The 24525-nt window shown below is 33.0% G+C and overlaps 2 protein-coding genes across 8 annotated transcripts; both read right to left on the bottom strand.

The window, feature by feature from the left end:
* Positions 1-1376: 1376 nt before the first annotated feature.
* LOC103491007 (uncharacterized) lies at positions 1377-13300 on the bottom strand. Of its 4 annotated transcripts, none has more exons than XM_008450800.3 (19): positions 12976-13300; positions 12800-12839; positions 12450-12675; positions 11884-12019; positions 11416-11567; positions 11066-11149; positions 10901-10963; positions 10402-10536; positions 10059-10265; positions 8284-8406; positions 6531-6580; positions 5950-6112; positions 5690-5827; positions 4542-4664; positions 4359-4457; positions 3368-3457; positions 3198-3282; positions 2101-2228; positions 1377-2017 (listed from the first exon to the last, which is right to left on the bottom strand). In XM_008450800.3, exons 3-19 carry the CDS (start codon positions 12576-12578, stop codon positions 1874-1876), a joined length of 2049 nt encoding a protein of 682 aa, XP_008449022.1. In that variant the 5' UTR covers positions 12579-12675; positions 12800-12839; positions 12976-13300; the 3' UTR covers positions 1377-1873. The 4 variants fall into 4 exon arrangements, with proteins under 4 accessions (XP_008449022.1, XP_008449009.1, XP_008449017.1 ...); XM_008450787.3 differs by having other exon boundaries at positions 3365-3457; positions 12976-13281; XM_008450795.3 differs by lacking the exon at positions 12800-12839 and having other exon boundaries at positions 3365-3457; positions 12976-13280.
* Positions 13301-16840: 3540 nt separating this feature from the next.
* LOC103490986 (acetyl-coenzyme A carboxylase carboxyl transferase subunit alpha, chloroplastic) lies at positions 16841-22105 on the bottom strand. 4 transcript variants are annotated; one of them, XM_008450757.3, is made up of 12 exons: positions 21832-22105; positions 21125-21552; positions 20956-21030; positions 20732-20839; positions 20468-20628; positions 20130-20244; positions 19905-20059; positions 19690-19741; positions 19532-19600; positions 18892-18969; positions 17654-18806; positions 16841-17371 (listed from the first exon to the last, which is right to left on the bottom strand). In XM_008450757.3, exons 2-11 carry the CDS (start codon positions 21449-21451, stop codon positions 17655-17657), a joined length of 2292 nt encoding a protein of 763 aa, XP_008448979.1. In that variant the 5' UTR covers positions 21452-21552; positions 21832-22105; the 3' UTR covers positions 16841-17371; position 17654. The 4 variants fall into 4 exon arrangements, with proteins under 4 accessions (XP_008448979.1, XP_008448988.1, XP_050945273.1 ...); XM_008450766.3 differs by having other exon boundaries at positions 21705-22090; XM_051089316.1 differs by having other exon boundaries at positions 16841-17219; positions 21705-22090.
* Positions 22106-24525: the final 2420 nt, after the last annotated feature.

Genomic DNA, 24525 nt, shown 5'->3' with positions numbered 1-24525 from the left:
TTGTAGCATCATGTAATACTCGCATTTACAATGGTGTGTCTTGTGTACTAGTAGAGTTGAGATCAAATATCATTTATTATTTGATTGCCCTCTTAACCCGATTGTCTAAAGGACCATGCTCTTGTGAAGAGTGTACATACAAGATCGCTCAATCAAATTTGTCACTTTAATACAACTAATTGTTTAATGCGTAAATTCAGACAAGACTTTTAATGTGTCATTCTCTATCAACGCAAGCATAACCTTTATTACTATTTAGTATTCTTATAAGGTAAGATTTTATCTTTGTCCTTAGTGATTTGAAACTTTCATTAGGTTTTTTTCCCCTTGAAGTTGTGTGTGTACTATTAATGTATTTGATCTTTTGTTATTGCTCTCCTCTTCTTTTCTTTAGTAGAGTTTGTATTTTGAATTTGTCTTAACCTTGGGCTATTTTTATTGAAGTTTAATACCTTTGTCAAAAAAAAAAAAAAAAAAGAAAAAGAAAAGAAAAAAAAGAAAATCAGATGTGCTTAGAGTAAATGGTTACATTTCCACCAACTGATGTATTCAAAAGGATTAAAAACAAATGTCAATTGACTAAATACCAATTATCAAGGTTTGAATGCATATTGAGCAACACTTAGTTTTATTTTGCCAACTACCCAACATAATATTCAAAGTAATGGCAGATGTTAAATTAGTTACAACAAGGATATTTTAGTTGAACGCAAATCCTTGCAACTATTTATTATATTTTGAACGGAAAAGAAAAGGAAAGAAAAAAGGTTTATCAAATGATAAATTGTAGTTTGGATAGGCAAGGAAGCATAAAGATAGAAATGAGAATGCACCAAAGTTTACTAAGTAAAGATGTCCAACAAAGATACCTACCTTAAACCACCTAGATTTTACCAAATGAACCAGAAAAAAGGTAGTGAACTCATTTCTCATCCAACCAAGTCATATGACAAAAACTTCCATCTCCATTCTAAAAAAATAAAATGCTCTCTTGTTACAAGCCAATGACTGTTTTTGACTGATTCTCGTAGATTGCGAAAGCAAATAAACATGCTTGTTTTATACAAAAATGAATGATATGGAGCATGTGATTGGAATCTGTATTTTTCCATTCTGATAGCAAAAAATTCATGAAACTGAATAAAATTGACGTCTTCCATTTTGAGATGATAAAAACCTGAAAAATGTGAATGGAGTTCCATTCAATATGAACCCCATTTTCTGACTTTTTTTCTGCAAAGAAATGGCAAACAAACCACTGAACAGTATTCAGGAATTGAAACTGAGATAACAGATCGTGTTCTTATTTCTCAGCTCAAGAACTAGTTCAAAATATGAAAATATAGTAGAAGGGAAAACAGAGGGCAAAACAGAAAGAGAGAAGAGACATGTTCATTAAGTAAAAGGCTATTCACAATAGTAAAATGTAAAACCTTGCTATAAAAATTTGGCTCAGATTTACTTAAAATGACTGCCTTTCAATTTGCTGCTTAGCAATTGCTAAATAACGAAAGTAAAAATAATACTAATATACATGATGGATCCTAATCCTACATCTCTTCACCTGGAAAACTAGAAGAAATGGATTTTCAAAGCCCTAATTGAAGACATCTATCAAGTGCAATGACTGGATCATACAACTCACCAGGCTTTGCACACACTAAAGGATAGCACAAAGAAGAAGCTAATGGCGGACATCTTGGTCACCTTTTAAATAATATATATGCACAACTCTACCAAGGAGACATCATAAATTTAGCTGGCAACAGAGATGGAACAAGCAAGACACATAGGAACCCTTTTTGAGCATCTCATCCGAACATTACCGACTAATACTGCCTAATTTCTGTATCTGTGCACCATCTTCTAGCTATCACCTCCGTCGTGTTGAATTCGTATGTTGAGCCGCTTTACTATCATTCCTTATCCTATCTGCATACATGGGCAAGCGTATGATCTCATGAATCTCTTTCAACAAATCCTCCTCCGTGATATTGTCTCTAATGCTCCGCATTACCTGTTTTCAATATCAAGAAATATCAGTTGATGCAGGTTTTAAACTATCAGCAAAACTTTATATCAAATTGGCAGCAGAGGAACCTTTTTATAAGTATTGAAATCATTTGGAGTTGTTTTGTCTGTCCGAATTCGCATGCAGACCCATACTTGCTCATCAGAATCCCAAGAGCACTCCACAATCTTTCCTGAATAAAAGGAGGGATCGCCATCTGCAAAATTTTCAAAATAAGACTTGAAATAATATACACTGAAGAACTATATCTATGGACTATTCATCCCCAGTCGATTGAACACAAGAATGAAAGAAACATGTGACACATCAATGTACTCATGTCCCGAAAAAGAAAAAAAGAAGGTCAGCTGATTTGGACTGGAGACTACTATTCAATCTTACACTATTTCCTTCAAAATTAGAATCTCATTCAACAAATCCAAGGATTTTAAACCAATGACCTCCCAGTTATCTGGGAACCATGGCATATATTATAAAAGCCTGAGAATATAGGTTGAGAAAGCTAGATAGCTTGCTAGCCAGAATTAGCCAACATATACAAGAGCTAGTGATGATCAAAGCACTCGAGTAGCAAAGATTCAGCTACATAACCCCAGTATTATCTATAAAACGATAAATGAGTACAAGTGTGGGTTCATGATTTCATTAGCAGAATCCAACAGTGCGTCAGACTTATAGTTTAAGGAAGAACGGAAGAGAAGTTCTATAGTGATTAGATTGTATAGCAACACTGAGCCAACATCTAGCGTCAGCAGAAAGGTTCTCGAGTTAATGAAAGAATTTGCTTCATGATCTAGTCCAGTAGGTTCAATTTAGAAGGCAGGTCAGACACTCCTCTCACTTATAAGTTTCTCAATAAATTCTCTTCAATTTTTCTTTTTTACTATTTAAAGAAAAAAAGAAAGAAAACAACAACAATAAAAACTCTTCAATTTTAAAAACAGAGACGGATAAACCTCAGAATAATTTTCCACCATCCCCCAAGTCTTTGACAATCCAGATGATTCACAATAAAATTGCAGTTCTGACCAATGGGTGGCCAAGTGTACATTTGTTCATTTAAGTTGCAAATAACCATATAGATCATTAAAATGATTTAAATGATATAATCATGCAAAGAGAACATGAGTATACAAAGTAAGAGGCAGAAACTATTTGCGTCAACCTTTGAACTTAACCCGATTTCCTTCCATGGTCTTCCTCTTTCCTCGTTCAAACAAAATAAGAACCTGAGAATCATCTTCACCCAACTGCCGAGCCAAATAACTTCAAATTACTTCAGTGTCAACTACAGCAGCAACAATTAAATTCAACACTCAAGAAATTACTTACAACCTCAAATAAGAAGTCGACTGAGTTCATTTCCGGATATTTCCACTTTAAAAGACCCTCATGTGTTCGAGGAACATAAGCATCATCCCAACCCTAGAAAAGAAAAATGAAAAATCATTTAATCACAATGATATTAACAAATTTCCAAATAAAAAGTCGGGTAAATATCAATTTATACCCCCAAACTTCCCCGATTAAATCAATTAAACTCGGCACTAATGATAGTAACAATTAAAACTCGAGAGCTTATTAGTGAATCAATTTAGACCGGCCATTTTTGCTTTTGTTTCAAAATTGTTAATGCATAACTCACTGTTTAAGACCTCTTCAAATATAGAGATAAACAAAATATTAGAGAAAAATGATGAAATTGCTTGATAGTAGAAAATGCCATTATAATGGGCATTTTTCATTCTCTCCTACCTCAATCTTGTTATTTAAAAAGCTACATGATAATTTTTCATGCTACTTTGATAGGATTTTGGAAGAAGATTAGTATTATTTAGGTAACGTTGAGTTAATTTTAAATAGAAATCCTGTATAAACAGTTATGAATTACTAACCAGGGTCAAAATTAATTTATTTATGAAAAGCTTGAGATTTTAATAGTCAGCTTGAAATGTTTAAGGGTACAAATGGATTGTCCATAGTCTCAACCCCAAACAAAAGACGAGAGTGTAAAATGTCATTTTTTATTTTTAATGAAAACAGAGAATAAATGGAAGAAGCAATGTTATTAAATAGAGGCGTTACAAACTTACAAGAGATTACATGCTAGTAAACTTTGAGCCATAATACGAGTATCATATTTCCTTATGGATAATTATACTACAACTCTATATTTGAGACAATTTTTATAGTTCCTGGAGCTATTTAATGAAATTACTTCGCTTTGCAAGAAGAAAACAAGTTTCCTGGAACATAAGACGGTTAAAATCTTATCAAAATTGGAAAAGCCATCCATTAATATTTTAAATACCAACAGTCCAACTACCTGAAATATTAGACCATCAGCATCATGAGAAAGCCTCGGTATGAACTCCTTCAAAAGTTTGGTAACTGTAGAGAGCAACCAAAAATCTTTTCTCCTCACCTAATGAGTATTTATTATTTATTTATTTTGAACCAATAGCCACATCCAGAAGAAAGGAATAACAAGAAAAGTATGGATACAAACCCTGAATGGCTCTAGGTCATATCTATAATGCGGGTTTCTGCTTTGATAAATATTCTGGCGCTCAAAATTGCGAGGTTCAATCACTTCTTTTTCAAGCATCTTCCACCGTTCGTAGAAAGGACGCTACAACAGTGGCAAGCTATTAGAGCTATAAAAAAGAAATAACAACTTATCACTAAGACGTATATATGCACACAATTTGTTGGACAGTATGGGAGGAGGAGGGAGAAAACCCTAAACCAAACAGTCAATATGGAAGTTTTATAAAGTCGGCCATTGACCATACAAACCAAAAATTTTAAATACCGTTGAACGTTTCTTAAATACATATTACCAGGTGCATCTTGAATGGTAGAAATAGGAGCATAGTTGCTTAAAGTAATTAGAAGATATAGATAGTAGTATGACACATTAAATAAGGTCAGAATAATACAGGAAGGAAATGATAAGCTTACCACTAAACAAGGAATTCAAAGATTTTAAATTATGGGCGAAAACACTTTTTCAACTTGATGGAAGCTTATGTAGCAAACCAATTCCCAAGGCTCAATTCCTAGCACTAATCAGATTATAAGGTTATAACAGGACATTTTGTTAGGAACTTAAGCACCTTAAAGAACCACACCCCAAAAGCTAGCTACTGTAGTGGAAGAGCCATGCCACTTAAGTATCACATTGGTCATCCCATTCTAACCAATGTGAGTCAAAGGCAGTCCATACTACCTTGATTCTTAGCACATTTCTTCAGAGAAGTAACTATCTCATTAGTGCGAAAGGACAACAAAGAACAATCACAAGAAAACATCTTCAGTAGCACCCAATGGAGCTAAGGCCTCCAAACTGATTATTTAGCTAGATTTGAACTAGAGAATCAAGCATCAGAAGCCACGGTTAAGTTTGTAATCACATTAGTCTTGTAAGTTGTGCAATGCAATAGAGGTGGCAAAAACCCAAAGTATAGATGTATGTGCGCGTGTGTATACACACACACTGACACACATATATATACATATATGAATTTAAGCAGAACATTTTTTGGTTAAAAACTACATAAAGAACATAAGGTTCGCTCCCTTTTAAAAAAACATGCACAAGCACAATTCATCCATGAGAAGAATTTTCATCGTTAGCAAACATATAAATCAAACCTCAATGACCGAAACATAATTAATCGCCATCATATCATATATAAGATATCTTCTCTCTTGCTTCTGCGAGTCTGGCATAGTATCAATTATCATTTCTCCATCAAGTAGTGTGTAGTGGTGAATCTTCTCAACTTGGCCCTTGAAACCAAAATGAGTAGTGTATATCAGATTGAATGCAGACACAATTAAACAAAGAGAGAGAGAGAGAGAGAGAGAGAGAGAGAGAGAGAGATCTCCAGTGAAGGATCAGGCTAACGTACATCATTTGCATTTCTGTACGGAAATCTCATTTGGACTCTTCTAAATTTAAAACCTCTGTCGATCAAGTAGCATCCATCCATGGTAATTAGCATCATATATCTCGTTCCATCAGCTTTCCATGTGGCATAATAATAGCGTTGCCTTAGCAGTTGAAGATTGTCTCTGCAAGCCATAAAATAAAATAGAACTCAATATCACGAGGCTAAATTTAAATAGAAAACCAAATAAGTTTTTCAGGATAAGAAGCATTAGCATCACCAAAAGAAACTGAGTGTGAGGCGAGAAAGGGGGGCTAAATTCCAAGATTTATATGCAAAAAATTAAAAAAAAAAAGGAGGAGGTGGCAGCTTTTAAAAAACAAAAGAGAATGCTCCTAAATCTCTAAAATAGCTCTAGAAGTTCTGTGTTCAACATGTTGGAAAAGATTAAATTGACCCTCTACTACTAAAATAACAATTCAAAGCACAAAAGGGTACAAATATATTACAATAGTCAAATCTCTTGAATTACAATAGAAGCTGCAGACTATAATAATGTAACAAAAATCTTTGGTGAGTTAAGCAACTAGCCGAAACAGGACCTGTTCAGAGACACTGGATGCGACCCTGGAAATTGCAAATTTGCTCTTGCCTGTAAAATAAAATAGTTAAATATTGAATAAAGTTCAACCACAAAAAATGGGCTATGCATTAGCAATCTAAACATGCAAGTGCTTCAATTACAATAATATATCTTGTGGATACATTCCAACTATAATTTTTTATAAAATATTGTTGCATAAACTCATGAGTCATGCATGTTGCCTTCAGTAATAGGTTCAAACTGAACAAACCCGACGGATGGGTTTGATAGAGCAAGAGTATTCATATTGTTTAAATGGTAATATGGAAATGGTTGTTTCATATAAAATAGAAATAAGTTCTATTCTCTTTTCTCCACTCTGCCCCCTTATCCACTAAGCATTAGCTGCAGAAATTCTGAGATATGATAGTATGGATGAAGTTTTGGATTTCCTTCGGTGATGAAATGAACATCTTTTGGCCTAGTGTGTGTGGCACTGGAGGAATGAATTGCAACACTCAATTCCATACTCTGACCAAAGATTTATCTTGTACTTTTCAGCAGGAGGGAGGGAGATGTAAATCCTCGATAGGCAAACAGAAACCAATTTCCTGGCACTTCCACTAGTAGGAAACTGGAGACTAGAAGAATTCAGTATCTCCATATTCAAATCGCTATTGGACGTAAAAGAGTTTAAAGCCTTGCTAGAGGTCTTTTTTATATTGCTCCTTTTTGGAGGAACTGTAAAGAAGACTCAATTACCCCAAAGCGGAACACCCACCAAACCAATCAAGGAGCAAGGGCTGCCCTCTCCTCTTATTCACCTCCCCTTAGGGTATTGGAACCCGAAAATTACTGTTGTATTGGGGACAAGCCCCAGTGGCACTTGAGCTGTCCTTCCTCAGCCCCCCTATTATCCAATTTGAAAACTCACATGATCATTCATCATCCTCATATCTTAATGACGTATATAAGAATTGAATAGGACAACCAACAAAAATAAGCCAACTGCTTCTAAGTTCAAAATCCTCAACACACTAAGTTGGGATCATTACAAGAGTTGGTAAACATATGATTCCTAAATATGAGTTGCAAAAAAGAATAACAATGACCAACAATCCAACCAAAAGATAATTTTATAGCATAAATTACAAATTTAGTCCCACAACTTTGAGGTTTGTGTCTATTTGATGCCCGAACCTTTAAAATTATAAATTTGTCCTTGAGCTTCCAAATTTTTTGAAATTAAGAAATCTATCAAACAAAAAATTAAAAGTTTAAGACTCCATTAGATAAATTTAAATTAATATCTAAGATATCTATTAATTTTAAACTTTTGAATTTGTTAGGGAGGTATTAGACACTAATGTTTAGAAGCCTATTGACTTTTGAAAGTTCAAGAACAAAATAGACACAAACCTCAAAGTTCGTGGACTAGACTTGTAATTTAACCTTTTCTGAAATTAATAAAGAAAGCTTATAAAAATAAAAATAAAACATTTCCCTGTAATTTTTAATGCAGCTTTGTAATTAGATAGTTTGAGTGAAATTGCAAGATTGTTCATTAAGGAGCGGAAAAAAAAACAGCCCCCCATGTAAAATTCTACAGCAGGCTTATCCGAATATTAGATGGAATAGATGCTTAGATTCAATGAAGGAAGAGAAACAATGATTATCTTGGCCATAGTTTGGTATAAAAGTGCAGGCATAGAAGAAGATGATGAAAAAAGGGGAGGGGAAAAAAACAAAAAAATAAGTCTAAGAGAGCATACTCCAGGATTCAATTTAAGCATTTGATAGCAGAATTGTTTCAAACCACGTTCTTGGTCTTCAGGTATCTCATCACCCAAAACATCATCATTTGTCATCACTTGAGCACCATCATCATGATTTTCCTGAAAAAAACAAAAAAAAAAAAATAATAATAATAATTCTTCTAAAAAATTCAAATAAGCTAAATCCAAACAGTTTTTTTAATAAGAAACAAGGAATTATATTAATCACAAAAAACATCTAAACATTAATTAAGGGCACGGTTGGTAGGGAATTTGAAAGCTAAATTGGAAACAAGAGATTCAATAGAAACATAGTTGTATTTCATATTTTCATATATTTGTTTGGTAGCAAATTCAAAATTGAATTCTAATTTAAACATTGTTCAAAAGATATTTAATGATGTATTTGTAAACCATAAAACTATACTTACCCACATGATATTAGGTTGACTATCAACTAATATTAATTAAATTATGCACACGTTTCATGAAAAAGAAATTGTATAATCATTGTTTTGTTTCATATAATTTGTATTGCCATATATATATTTATTTAAAATAAATAAATTTTAAAAAAAAGTTTAATCTACGGCATGAAATACTATATTTATTAATGTTTTGTTCATTTTAATATAATTCTGCATTTTAAATTTCAAATTCAAAATCTAGACATGCTAAAAAGATAAAAACTTTTTTTAGAATGTGCACGGTTTGGATCAGATGATTCAGATCATCTGAAAACATGTTCCAAAAAGAAATCTAGATTACCTACCAAACACATGTATATTCACTTAACTCAGTGAATTTGAAAACATGAAACAGAACCCATGTTTCTCCACCAAACAGACCCATAGATCTAGAAAACGACCTGGTCTCCGAACCTATAAATGTCATGAACTAGTTCTCTTCTAATTCCTTGCCCGAGAGGGTTCAAGAAAACCTATAGAGAGTAGTGTACCATATTGGCCGAGAGCTTGGGACCTGGCCATGGGAAAGCAATACACCATGTCTACGGTCTGATCTTTCCATGAACTAGCAAACTGAGTGCAAATGTATGGATTACTGGGATGGAGCCTAATGCAAGGATTAACCTGATGGATTCCATGTGCAATCAAACTATTCAAATAGGCATGTCAGAAAAGGATTTAGATCCTCGGAGGCTTAAGGTAAAGAGACCTTTCCTTTCTTTTGCTCTTAGTCTCTGAAGCTAGTTTCCTTCACAAGCTACTTAGATAATTGGATTTTCTGATCTTGCTCGTAGTCGGGATAAAAAACCAAGGGCTAGCCCACAAATGTACCCACAAAAGCCAGGATTCCATTTCCACCCACCTACAGAGAGACTAAATTTATGATTTACACCCACGTGTCAAAAGGAACTTTTTTCCAAAAAAAAAAAAACAATGAAAAAGAGCGCAAAAGTTTCAAATTGATACTCTTCAATCACAACCATTTCCCCTGTCGTGTTAAAGAGAAAAGGGCAAATGTCTTGTGACTCTATCCATCTAAGCCTATGCCATAGGAATTTTGCAAATCCATTGACCCTACAAGTTTTGGATCCTAATTAGGGTTATTCTAGAAGAAGTCATCATTTTTTCCTATCGAGCAATTATGATTTCATTTTTTACTTGAAAAGACAATTAAGCACAAAAAATCTATATACTCTTCACTAACTAATGATGTATATAAGATTCTCTACACTTATTACATATCAGCTCCATTAATATGAAGAAATGAAATTAGATAAGAATGTGTACTCCTTAAAAATTGCTTACATTCAAAAGAGCAGCAGGACCTCCATCATCGTCATCATCTGGAACTGCTTCCCCATTGAGATCAAGATCCGAAGATCTCTTCCACTCGGGTGTGGATGGGCAAACAACTGCATCAGGTTTTCTTTCGTGGTAAAAGGTATATAACGCATCAACGTAGTCTGGCTTGTAAATTCCAGGAGGACGTGCATCAGAAAACATTTTAAGAGCCTGTACAATGGAGATAACCCAACACCCCCTCTCAAGGGGTAGCAAATCGAAACGAGATATGAATCAATGAGACGAACAAAGCTAAATTAAGAAGCAATCGTCACACTTGATTTATTTTACAGGTATACTGACTAACCTGGGTAACAGAAATGGATAGTGCACGCACAAGATAATTTATGATCATATATCCAGTGCGATTATGGCCATGTGTACAGTGGACAAGAATATATTTCTTCGATTGTTGTTTCTGACGAGAAATGAACTGAATGACCTGAAAAATAAAATAAAATATGGAAGTGAGCATGCATGCTACATGCCAGCATACTTTGTTTTTTTCAAAACAAACAGATACAGTGGATAACTATTCTAAGACCTAATGGTCATTGCAAGGACAAAGATGCTGCTTTCTAAGGAAATTGGTGGACATTGATAGAAATTTGGTACAGTAGCTAGACAGCAATATACCAGAAACAAGTATTGATATTGTTCAGTTCCTTATTTCACGTTGTACCCAATATTCCCAGAAAAAAAGATCAAACAAAAGCTAACCCATTCCCCTCAAAATCTAATAACGAAATCACTTCTAAGAAAATGACAAAAGCTCCTCAGTGTGTGTCCAGAAAAATGGTACAAACCTCGTAAACGAATGTATTGACTGACTTGTTGTCAGGTACAGAATCCCTCCCCTTGCAAGGAATCTTCCCCCGACATGAAGAACAGAGATCACGGAAAATTAGTCGAGTTTAATCCCTACAATTAGAATGTATAATTAAGATATTATCCCAAATTCCATTACTCACCTTAACATACTTGATACCCTCTTTATTCAAATCTGATGTTGTATAATAACGATAAGAATTTGTCAAATCAATCACCAAACCGAGCTGAAAATATAGTTCAAAATAATCTGTTATTACAACGTGGTAAAATGAGCAAAATAACAAATCCTTTATTACCATATTCTGTCATTTGGTTATCCATAAACATAAGAACAACTGGGCATATGTTGATTTCTTTTATTTTCTTTATGATTCAATATTAAGATGCTACATCCCTTAAAAGATTGTAGTTCTCTTTTCTCTCTTTCTCTACTGTATTTTCTTATGTGTGCATGTGTTTGGTGGCGGAGGGTGAGAAAATAGAGACTTACTTTTCTTCCCCAAACTCTCTGCTGATGGATCACTTGCTTAAATGAGTATCTTTTACCAGGTGCTATACAATCATTGAAGGATTCCCCCAAAGGAACCTTGGAAGGAATCATCCAACATATTTCTTGACCAAATGCAGGGCAATCCAGCCAACCTACAAGTAAAAGTGCGGTTAGAAAAATATGGTCACGACAAAATGCATAGAAAAGAAAGTTTCTTGACAGGAATGTTTGCTTGACATGGTCTATGTTTTAGCATGAGCACTCAACTTAAAGCCTCAAATATTTACATGTAAGAGATCCAGAAAAAATTAATGGAATAATAAACCACTCGTGAACCTCCTCTTGTTTGATCAGTTGAAAAGTGAATTATTTACGACAGGTAACATCCATCGAAACCATAACATTGGTAAATCTTAAAGCAGGAGTAAAAGAAGGAAAAAGGTGAAATCCAAAGAAAAAGAGCCTCACCTGGAGGAAGCCTGTTTCTATCAGATTTTTGGTTTTTAGAAGGGTAAAACTGATCCCGTGCAGGTTGTTGGTATTCATGTACCGGTCTCTCGAGAGAGCGATCTCTCTTCAACCGCCTTTTTCTTTCTTCTCGCTCCTAAAGCAAATGAATAGATGCACAATCAATATGGAGTGCACGTCCAGATATCAACGTGTATGCATGAATACTGCTTGAGTTCATGCAAGTACAATAATACACAGATGCACTCACAAAAAGACAAAGTTTCATCTCTCAATTGTCCATAAGTATCTCCTTTTTTTCATCGCTATATTCTAGCATTTTTCTTAACGGGAGTTGGTATCTTCGAATATCAAATCTTACTAAAGAGAACATAGAAAACCAACAACCTTATCTCTATCCACTAGTCCGTGTAAATAGTTCTAAATTCTAATGAGGTGTCGTCGTATAAAAAAAAAACAAAGAGGAAGTTAGAAACAGTATTTTCGCACAAAATTTTCCTTCATTCTCCACATTGAACATTTACATTTCATATAAAAAAAAATAAACAAGGCAGAAACACACATACCCGCCGTGCTATACTGACACCAGTCACTATATGTTCCTCAGGAGCTATGTACACCTCTTCATGCCTCTCAAACGCCTCTTCATCGTCTTCAGGCACCGGCGAGGCATTTAAGTCCATGGAAACAATCATTCAACGTCTACCAACCAACATTTAAACCGAACCTCCCAATTCCTCAAACACATGAAAAGTCCTGAACTTCACTAACAACCCAATGTTCTGCACAACCCTACAAGTCCAAAAAAAACCCCCAAAACAACGCAAAATTAAAATCACAACAACTACCGCTTACCCCAACTAATAACCGCATTACTCATATAACGAAAACCCACGACCCTAAATAACGAAACAACCTGAAAGAAAGCAAAATCCCATACTCCCGGTGTTTCGATTCTGCAAATTGACAGCAAATGAGCAAGCAAAGGAAGAGAAAAAGATACGTAAAAAGAACATAGGAATAAAAGAATAAAAAGGAAAAGTAGTAGAAAACGAAAAGAGAAAAGGGAAAAGAGAAGAGAAGGAATCGAACCTGGGGTAGCAATTACAATCGAGTATGAACCCGTGCCGGAAGTAAGATCCAGCAACGGCGGGGGTGAAGAAGGAAGTAAAAGAAAAAAGAGAAGGAGGGAAATCAGAAATTGAAGGAGGGGTAGTGGAAGAAAGATTGAGATGAAAAATCGAAGAAGGAGAAGAAGAAAGCTACATAATTGAGGTTAGAAAGGGGAGTGGAAATCGCATTGGAAACCCTAAGGAAGAAAGAAAGAAAGAAAGAAAGAAGATGATAGTTAATAATCAATGTCACGGGGGAAGAGAGAGGAAGAAACGTGGGTGCAAAAAGATGTATGGACTAACTATACCAAATCAAAATATTAAGCAGGTTGAGAAGCTTACCATTATTATTATTATTATTATTATTATTATTATTATTATTATTATTATTATTATTTATTTTTGGGTATTAAATGGTAACACTTTCTTTTCTTTTCTTTTCTTTTTTCTTTTCTTTTTCATTCAATTTTCTCTCTTTTTTTTTTCTTTCTATTTTTTCCTTCAATTGACAATTTTGTAATTTTATCAATTATTTTATTGATTTTAATATTTTTGTTTTTATTGTTTTTGTAAAAAATATATATTTTGTTTATTTTTGATATTTTTCACTCAAATTTTAATATAAAATATTTTGTAGAATTTTAATTATATCATATTATATTGTTCTTATTATATTAAAAACAAAAAAGAAATCATTTTAACTTTGTTGGTGTTAAATTACTGTTTTAATTTAAGTGTGATATTTTGTACCTGTTTGAATGAAATAAATATTCTAAATTCATTTTACATCAAATTCAAATTCAAATTTATATTTAGATAATTAAATATAGTTCGAAATAAGCATAGATTTTTTCAATATATCAATATCGATAGTTGGGATGCACAAAAATTTGTATTGAATTGTGACACCTCACGCAGTCGGAAATTAGATCTTCTACGAGTATTAAAATAAAATATTCAATTAGCATATGATAAAAAAAATGTCATTCTTATAGTAACATATAAGAGTATTCATTTTAATTATACATAGCTTATTATTACTCGAATAACCATGGCGAGAGGTATCACAATGATGAGAGTGTTCAAATCTTCATGATTTCACCTTTCTCTTTGGTGAGCATGTTTTAAATTATGTAAAAAATATGTATGTCTATATAATTATTGTTCACGTAAGTACACTTTTTTACAAAGTTAACAAGCTCGAAATTTTATTTGGAAAAACTTCTCAAATACGTATTAGTTTTTTTCTTTTTTAGTTCAATTGAACCATAAATATTATTCAAAACAATAAACCTCTTGATCTTTAACACGTCAAGGCATCCTTAACCATTTGTATGATTGTATTTGTAAGCATCCATTTGTTATTCAATTTTATGGGTCTAACTCTAAATTATTTGGAAACCTTAACCTTACAGTCTTCAACGCAAAACTTGTCCAACAAATAATAGTCAAGTAAGCAATCTAGATGTAGGCATATCCTCATTTACCTATTCAAACCCATCGGTCAATTAATAGGTATATGAAGAAGCATCCACATTCCAAAATAATCAACGTCTGAATGCTTTGGAGAATAATGTTTTTTTTTTCTTTTTACAAAATTTTCATCCAATAATCACCACTTGAGAAACTTTTACTATAAAAAAAATTATCACGACAAATAAAATTTGAATTGAGGTGCCACACAAAACTTTTTTAGCTAAGGTCGAAGATCAAAACAACAACTACCTTTAGAGTAGGAGCCACTAATATATAATTCAATGAGTTATACTCGAGTTAGTTGTCATACAAGCTTTACCCTCGGTGAAAAGCTAAAACAAATATAGATAAACACCGATACTATAAGCTAATTAAGGGAGTCCTCTCATTTGGGTGTGTATTCTTTAGGTCCCACAACAAATATACCTAATAACCAAAATCTACCTCAGAGTTAAATTATTACACCAACCCCTAAAAAATGGAAAAAAGAGAAGTATATATATATATATAATATTGGAATTAAATAAAAAATGCAGTTCCTTTATTGTTAATACTTGTAAGTATCATTTTTAGTAAGCAAATAATTTATGAAAAAATTGTACAATTAGTTATTTAAAAAAAATTATAAGTCAACATGGTCCTTACAGTACTATTTAGATTTAAATCCAGCCACTTGAATTAAATAGGTATGACCTATTATTGCGTGGCATGTTACATTTATTACATAATAATTAAACTTTTAGGCAAGTTTAATTAATGGGCAGAGAAGAAAATGTAGTTTTGATTAAAAAAATTTATCTTGCACGATACTTTTTATAACGAAGACAATAATTTTTTACAGTAATAATTTACTGACCAAGATTATGATCACAATGCTTTTTCAATAATTTATTGAAAATAGCATGCAGTTGGTAATTGTTGGTGACGTCTATGTACTTGTCAAAATAATAGTAGTAATAGCAGTGAATGATAAAACCAATCTTTGTAGAAAATAGTGAAATTTACGTGATAACAACCATAAATTTATCTGAGGAGATAAATAATGTGACATACAAATAGAAATGAAAAGTTACATATTATTGTAGTGAGGATTAACTTTTGTACACATCAATGTTAAGTCAAATAACAAAAATGTGAAGTTTTAGGACTTGAAGGTGAGTCGACGTAATTGAGCTACAATGATTTTTCTATATGAATAGATGACTTAAACTATTGATTTTAGAGTTGCGTTATAAGATAACTCTAGAAGCATACAAAAAGCATGTCTGGGTGCCATTTTGTTAGGCTCATCCCTAACCCCTCCTTCCCCTAGGCCCATTTTGGTATTAGGATGATGTTCTTGGTGTGCATGTCCCGTTAAACATTTTGTTAGGTCTAACTTGGATGAGCACGTTGGCTTGGATCTAGGCTTATTTTGGTATTGGAAGGCTACTTTTGGCCCTATTTTATTGACTAGGTTACTTATGTTTCACTTTTAAGTCGATTATGTAAGTAGTCCAAAAATATCTATAACAACAATAATTGATAGTAACACAACATTTGTGTTAATTTTATGGTCGTTATCCTTTCATTTGTATAAAAAGAAACTCGATTGATAAAAAAACCTCCCAGCTTTGTAAAAGATCATGACATACACCATTGAAATCCTTGAGAACTTCCAAAGAATTTGTATGAAACGTTCATAAAAAATGAAAAGTAAATTGAATTTTCGAAAGTACAGGGATATGATTTTAAATAAATGGAAAAATATATTTTTTCCAAAAAATATATATATATATATAAATGATTCTTTTATATATAGTTTCAGTAAAAAACAAGCCATAACAATAACAAATACCAATCTCCAATACAATAATTTAAATTAAAAGAAAAAAAGAAAGACATATGTGAGTGAAAATTTACTATCAATCATCTCCCTGGATGCATTGCAGCACATATATGATTTTTGCCGGCTGAAGTTGCATAAAGTTGACAAAGGATAAGTAAGAACAACAAGACTTTTGTAAACACGTAAAGAATGCCGAAAAGATAGTTGCAAAAGCTTCTAAAAGTAGAGCTTTGTCGAACCAGTAGTCCCTTTTTAGTTCAACAACATCTAGGATGAGAGAGACAACTTTTTGATCAAGAGTATACGTCAAATCAGATGACACATCAGTAGAGTTAAATGGGTAAAAAATGTCACATCGCAAGATACATGAGAATTATCACAAAGACAAGGATTATCTCAAAGATAAGAGATGAAACTTTCATTAAAAAGTTTGAAACGAGTTGAAAAAGAGTCTAACAAGTAACAACTATCACAAGTATGGCTGAGCTGACATGCTTGTTTGAGCCCAAATAGACTGTAAACCAGCATACCTCAAGGACAATTAAAAGAGAAGCTGCTACTCTTGCATTTGGAACAGACCATTAAACCCTTTGGTCCAAATTTAATGTTCTAACCAGGGTGGATGTTTAGTTTCTGAACAACCATGATCAATCATCAAAAGTGGGAAATGTGTCACTTAAAGAGTATGAAAAACATTATTAGCCTCCAAGATACTATTGCAATCTATACAAAGCTATTTGGATCTATTCATGAAAAAATAAGAAACACAGCAACAACAAAACCAGAAGCCAGATTAAATAATTTAAAACTCAAGAGATCTAATTTCGGAAAGAAATATCCCTGAGAACAGGAAAAATGAAAATGTAGCTCTGCCGTGTCCTTCTCCTGCTCCTATTTCATTTCATGCTACATCTTGTAACCTATCAAAACCATGCAATGTCGTATCGGGTTAGAAGCGGAAATGGCTAACTTGGTTTTCTGGCCATTGTAGAAGCTCTAACTAATTTCCAGTTACATCAAATTTTTTCTTCTTAAACATGGTCCTGGTCATCCGTACTGGTGTTAAAAACCACTGCAAAAATTTGAAAAGTTAAATAAGTAAAACTATTCAACGTAGTCATTTTCCATCAACTAGCAAAGAGCTGTTCCATCATCCGAGTTCTACTTACTTTCTCGAGGTTAAGAGAATATGTCACAACTATTGAGATATTGGTATTTTCCAATGTTGATCAGAAAATGAAAAAACGGAAAGAGTACTTTTTTTTTTTGAAGCTTTTGATGCACTAAGCCTTTCAAGTTTCTACGAGTATTTCTCTGTATTAAAACGTGCAGTTAAAAAGATTGAAAAACTCACATTAAGCAAATGTATGTTCAGCACCCGAATTTGTCTGAATTCTGGCATCACCATACACAGAACTATCACCTTCCGTAGGATCGAACCCTGATTCGGCAGTTTCTAATATCTCTTCCCTCAGTTTTTCATGTTTCTTCTTCAAGTCTGAAGAATCCAATGCGGCAGCAAGCCTCTCCTTTATTTGCTGCTTGAGAGCCCCAATTCTGTTTTTCGAGGTTGCATCTGGCGTCTTTCCAGCCTTAGCTACCTCTAATTTCAGTAATTCAATCATATCCTTTAGATCTTTTCTGTTTGCAATGACACTTTCAATTCCCTGACTAAGTTCCTCATTTAACATTTCTATCTTTGGTTTGAACAGCGACAATGAAGACTGCTCGCTAAGGACTTGTGCTTTTGATGCTAATACCTCAACATCTAAACCCAAGGAGTTGAGGGCAGCTGCCAACTCCCCTTGTATTTCCTTCTTTATTTTGTCCATTTTATTTTGCAGTTCAGGGTCTAAATCTGTATATTTAGACGCCCCCAAATTTTCAATTTCAGCCCTCAGCATTTCATATTTCTCCTGTATATCAGGTCGACTCAGAACCTCCGCAAATTTTTTGTTGATTTCCTGCTTCAGTGAAGCCTCCTTGGCATCCCTTACTGAGTGAGCCTTGGATCGAGATAAGTCCTTTAACATGTCAAGTTTGTTCTTCAGATTCTCGTAGTTAGGAGCTTTAGATAACCCCTGGTTAAATTCATCTCGAAGTTTCTCAATTTTTTCTTTCAATGTTGGATGGATAAGTTGGTCGGATGAATTGGCTTCCAAAAATTCTTCTCGCAACGAGGCAAGTCTGTCCTTTAGTCCCATGGCCTTTACTGCCGCAGAAAATTCAAAATCAACTTCTTTCTCTAAGTGTTCAATCATTTCATGCAGATCCACATCTGATTGCGCATTGGAGGATTCCTTGGCTTTCAATATTTGTTGTTTCACTTTTTCCACCTTACTTTCTAGTTCCTGAACTGAGATCTTCCCAACGATAGGTTCTTCCTTCTTTTTCATTTTAAATTTTCTCTCTGGTTCAATTGGAATGCCTTCTTGAAACCCTCCGATTTTACGGAATTTCAGCATTCGATGCTTTAATAGTTTTTCTGTGTCCATCATCAAAAGCTCCTGAAATGAAATGTGCAGAAAAACACATTAATGTACAGAATACCACGAGCAGGTTTCATTGTTTTAGAAGAATTCAAGAACCTACATCCATGGTCTCATTTATTGCAAGTTTTATTTGTTGTGAGGTCCACAAAGGATCTGCATGCGCGCCGCCCAAAGGTTCCTGTAAACAATCATGCGTAAAACATCCAAATAATCATTAAAACGAAAAAAATGGGGAAAAGCAGACCACGTTTCTCAAAATAATGAAATATACAAAGGAAGCCTCAACCAGAGGCTAAAAGAAGTTATGGAGAAACATTAATTTAAAGTTAAATTCAATGCTCAATGATGGTTGAAACTATTACGAGCTATGTTTCTTAAGAAAAAAACAAAAAACAAAAAACAAAAACAAAAAACAAAAAAAGGAAAAAAAAGGAAAAAAAAAACGTTTAACATACAAGATTTTATCCAAACAATAAGATGTAAGAGGAAAGCCTAAATTCAAAATTAGAGGAAGTTATAGAAAAGCCATTCAATTCAGAGTTGCAGTTATTGTGGAGGAGAGAACAAACTAAAAGAAAAACACATTAATAAAATTTTGAAACGTTTGAATAGCATTAAATGTTTTTCTTTCACCTGTATTCATTTCTAAGAGGTTACAAATGGTCCTGAAGTTAGGATAGAACAGAAAAGAAAAAAGCATGCAATTAAAAATATGTGAAGGAAAGCAAAAGCATCATTACTGGGATTATGCCATCAGCAATTTCTAATTTGGTCAACTCAGTTGCAGTAATTTTTAGCTTCTCTGCTGCCTGCAAAGAAATATAAATCAATAAATAAAAACTCAACAAATACATATAAACCTTCAAATGACTGATAGTGAGAGTTCAATGTATAAAACCTTCGGGGAAGCTTTTGAATCCTTCCACAAGATTGCAGCACAGGCTTCAGGACTAGTATGAAGAATAGACAATCACAGAAAGAAGAAAGCTTGATCACCATGCATGTTTACAATTTTAAGATTTCACTGGTTATCAGTAAAGGATAATCCAGCAATTTACAAGATATCATAGTGAAGTTATCTTAATTTACTAAAGCGCTAGACATGAAATGCACCTGGCAACATAGAAAACTGCATTCTCGAGCATTAGCAACTTATTAGCACAAGCGATTGCCAGGGCACCACCAGAACCACCTTCTCCAATGACAATTGAAATTATTGGTACCTTGAGGCCAAACATAGTCCTCAAATTATGAGCAATAGCTTCGCCCTGCAAATGTATGAAGCAAATCAGTTCTCCAGATAAAGGAAGAGCTCTATGGGGAAAAATTTTTACATACTTGACCCAGTTCCTCAGATTTGAGATCCGCAAAAGCACCTGGCGTATCAACGAAAGTAACAATTGGGAAACCATGGTGATCTGCATAATACATCATGCGAAGTGCCTTCCGGTAACTGTTAGGAAGTAAGCAAAACTTACAATCAGGACTAAATATCCAATACCCAAACTTCATATTCTCCAACAAGTTGGCGATCAACTAGCAGTAACTCATATTCTTTTCTACTTTAAACTTCTCATATTCTTTTCTACTTTAAACTTCTCATATTCTTTTCTACTTTAAACTTGTATACTGTTATATAATAATCTGTAACAACATGGGACTCTATGACAACATACCCGTGTGGTGTAGGCATTCCAAAATTTCGCTTAATATTTTCTTTTGTGTTTCTACCCTTTTGGTGACCCATGAACATGTACCTTCTCCCATCTATAGTTCCTATACCAGTAACAATGGCAGGATCATCATACCCTGCCCGATCTCCATGAAGTTCAACGAACTGTAAGGCAGAGACGTAGAACATATTTCTTGCATTAACATGAGCAAATCCACAATCCAAAACTTTCAATATCACTTTCAACAGAATATAATGAGTACCAAACCTTCTCGGTGATATTGAACACGTGATCGAGAAAAGTTGGCCGGTTAGGATGCCGAGCTATATGGACACGTTGTATGGGAGTCAAATGAGTGTACAAGTCCTTTAAAGCCTGAAGCCAGCCACAAGAAAAGTAACCAAATTCATTGAGGATAATTTATGTGGAAAAGATCGATTTTCAACACTAATTGGAATAAGAATTCTTGGAATAGTAATAACATTAACAACCTGTTGATATTTATTTTCTAACGAAATAATCTGATCACTGAAGTCTAGACCAGTTTCATGAGCCATTTTCCGCACCTGTATCAAGAATGAAAAGACAATCATTGTCAAAAAATATGTCAGAGACCCCACTAGAAGAAGCAACTTAAGATTAGTGAAAGGAAATACTAACATCAATAATTTTCTTCTCAAGAAGAATAAGTGGTTTTTCAAATTCAAGAGTAACAGGCTTCTGCTTCTCTTTCAGAGGCTTGAAATGTGAGAGATGGGTAAGAACTCCACCCTTAACATTCTGATCCGCATCATCCGGCCATGGATACTCATGCTTTTTCCCCTTCCTTAACTTTGCACTGACTGACATATCCTTCCTTCTTGGGTTGAATCGCGCTCTCCCTAGTGCCCTCAAAGGAAGACCACTAACCCCATTACTCGAGCTACGAAGAAGATCAGATGCCGAAGAACTAAAGAATGAAGCTGGGGGAGTAGAAATAGACGCCATTCCCTTCTCCAAATCGCACACGAATTACTTTTTCAGCTAAAAAAAACGCCCACCAAGGAGACCTCTAACAACCACAATATATTGCCTCCGGAAATACAAATCTGAAAGGAGCAGGGAAATAGAATGCAGAGAGTATTAGAAACATCAACGCAATGAAAACTCAAAATCTTACAAGAAAAGAAAAGAAGGAAAAAAAACTCCAATCAACCAAATCCAAGATTCAGGTGAAGTAAAAGAAGAATTGAACAAATACCAAATCCAAAGGAACCCCATTTCCAGATCAAGAAAAGAGAAAGAACCCAGTTGGAATAAGGAATGCATGAATGAAAATCAAAGCTGAGAACTCAGACGAAAAGCAGTAGATTGTGTAAGAAAAATACCGGAAATTGGGCGAGGAAAGATGGGAAAGGAGGATCTGTCTTAAAAGCAATGAAGAGGGAGGAACTAATCTAGCATCGAAGAGATCGTCATAAACGAGGGGCGTTGTGTTTTGGGGTTTGAGAGAGAGATGATAAAAGAAGTGGCGATAGTTCTTAAGGAAGTGAGAGTATATTGAGAGAGAGAGAGAGAGGAAAAGGGGTTTGGGGTATTAAGAGGCAGTCTTTTTCTGTTAGGCAGTTGAACGAGAAGGAAGAAAGAAGGTCTTGGAAAAATGAAGGTTTTTTGTTTTTATAAAATTCATTATTTATTTGAGCCCTTAGACTGGCACGTGTCCAGTCCAACTAAGGCACGTGCCTCTCTTTTTCGATGATTTCGATGCTATTCTTCCTAGGGCTTCTCTCACTCATCGCCTGTCTTAGCTTCCCCAATTATTGGATTATCTAAATTGTAATTTCATGATTTTTTTCATCTTTAATCTTTTTGTTTATTTATCTCTAAACCTCCCTCCATTCATTCTATACCTACTTTCTCTATGCATTGCCATTTTTTAGAATGATTAATGTTGTCTCCTTCTATTTCCCTCCTGTGGAAAGAAACATACACCCCTTCTTCTTACCATTTAGGTTTGGTAGGAATAATATTTCACGTGTTACTTCATTTTTTATATGCTTATATTTACAAATTTATAAATTCAGGGACGAGGAAAATTAAGAAATTAGGTGACATTAGGGGGAAGGAAAGGAATAACAGTAAAATATTAGGAAAAGGAAAAGAGTATGATAATCCTTGTTTAGGATAGGAATAGGTGGGAAGATTATAGAATGATTAAGATAATCTTTGTTTGGGAGAAGGATTATGACAAAAAAAAAATTATTATTTCTTTTTTTTAATGGTAGAAATGTATTTTTAAAAATTTGTACTTTAATCAAATACACAAATATTTGTATTTTATTTATTGAAATTTAGATTTTTTTTTAGAAAACATGTTTAATTAGCTTTCGTAAATATGATGTCAGTTTTGAACGCTTTGTATACAAGCTTTCAGTGTCAAAAAATTACATCTATTTTCTTTAAATTGATGTTGTAAGTGCAATATTATCGATAAATTGATTTAAAAAACTACAACCAATATAATAGTATTGAAACAAAATAAAATATGGGAAACAATTGTTTTTTTTTTTTTTTTTCAAATGTAGTTAAATGGTGAATGTCAATTACATTGTACATCACAATAATGCAAAAAAAAAAAAATCAATGAAAACCAAAACAAAAATGAATCATGCGGTTCAATCGAATAGACGATCACAAGTTATCGTACAAAATGTCCTTGCATTAGGCTTCATTTCATTTGATAATTTTATTTTGATATAGTATTAAAATAACAATGATGATAATAACAACACCACGTATTTGAGGAAGAAATAGAGGGATTGAAAGGAATAATGAAAATGACTTAGAAGGAATTGTGTAAATTGATCAATATACATTAACAACAAATATTAAAATTAAACTTATTTGTGTAAATCAAATCGTAATATTTTGAAACATGTATTAAATTGAAATTAAATCCAAAATTTATAGGTTGTTTAAGGCGAGTATTATGTAAAATATTATTTAAAATTCTTCATATTTTAAAATCCATAATTTGCTACTGTTTTTAACGTTCATCATTTTTTATTCTTAGGTACATGTTTACTATTTTGTTCTTGAACTAAAATAATCTATAGTAAAAACACGTACTATTACTATTCAAATTAAAATACTTCATATCTTCAAATACAAACTATTATAACTCAAGACTATAAAATACTTATTACTCCAAATATTTACTAAAAAGGTAACATTTGAAACTACAATTCAAATATAAACAAATAAATAAAAAGTAAACTATCAATTAGTTCGAATTAGTGCTATAATTAATATGAATGGTATCGTTACAAGTCTAAGGTCAACACTAGTTAAATTATTAGGAATTTAATTTATTCTCATATAAATTGAAGATCTTTTTGTTTAATAATTTATTTATCATTATTACATGTATGATGTTTGAGTTACCTACAATTTGTATACAAAGAGCTGTGATAAGTAAATTTTAATAAATAGCCTATTTATTACATATTTGTAATTAGATTTTTAAAAACATGTTTTCCAAATAAAACTCACGATTCAAATTGTATCTTTGATGATCTATGGAAAAATGTATTTTAAAAAATATATTTTTTAAACACTTTTTGTAAAAATGGTTTAAAAATATGAAGACATACTACATCCATATACACATGATCGAAGAAGATGGGAACCATTTTTGTATAATAAAAAAGAAAAAAAGGTGGGACTGAACCAGACCTGTCCATTGTCTTATTTTTATAGAAGGTTTGATTTGGTTTGATTTTCAAGCTATTATAAAAAAACTCTAGACCTTCAACTTTCAAAAATACTTTTAAATTTTCGAAAATATTCAAAATCTTTCCTTAATTTTGAATGAAATTATTAAAACTTTTGTTTAGAAAATATCTATTTAACTATTTAAAAAGTTTCATAAATATTAATTCTTAAATTTTAAGAATAAGAAAAAAATATTCTCATTTAATCGAATTTTTCTTAAAAAAAAATTAATTCGTAATCTTACTTTTAAATTTTAAAAACATTTTACTGTTTTTGAATGATTTTTTTAATTCTTTTTTAAAACTAAT

Source organism: Cucumis melo, chromosome 8 (genome assembly GCF_025177605.1).
Source record: "Cucumis melo cultivar AY chromosome 8, USDA_Cmelo_AY_1.0, whole genome shotgun sequence".
Lineage (NCBI taxonomy): Eukaryota > Viridiplantae > Streptophyta > Magnoliopsida > Cucurbitales > Cucurbitaceae > Cucumis > Cucumis melo.
This window is presented reverse-complemented; position numbering and strand designations above follow the sequence as displayed.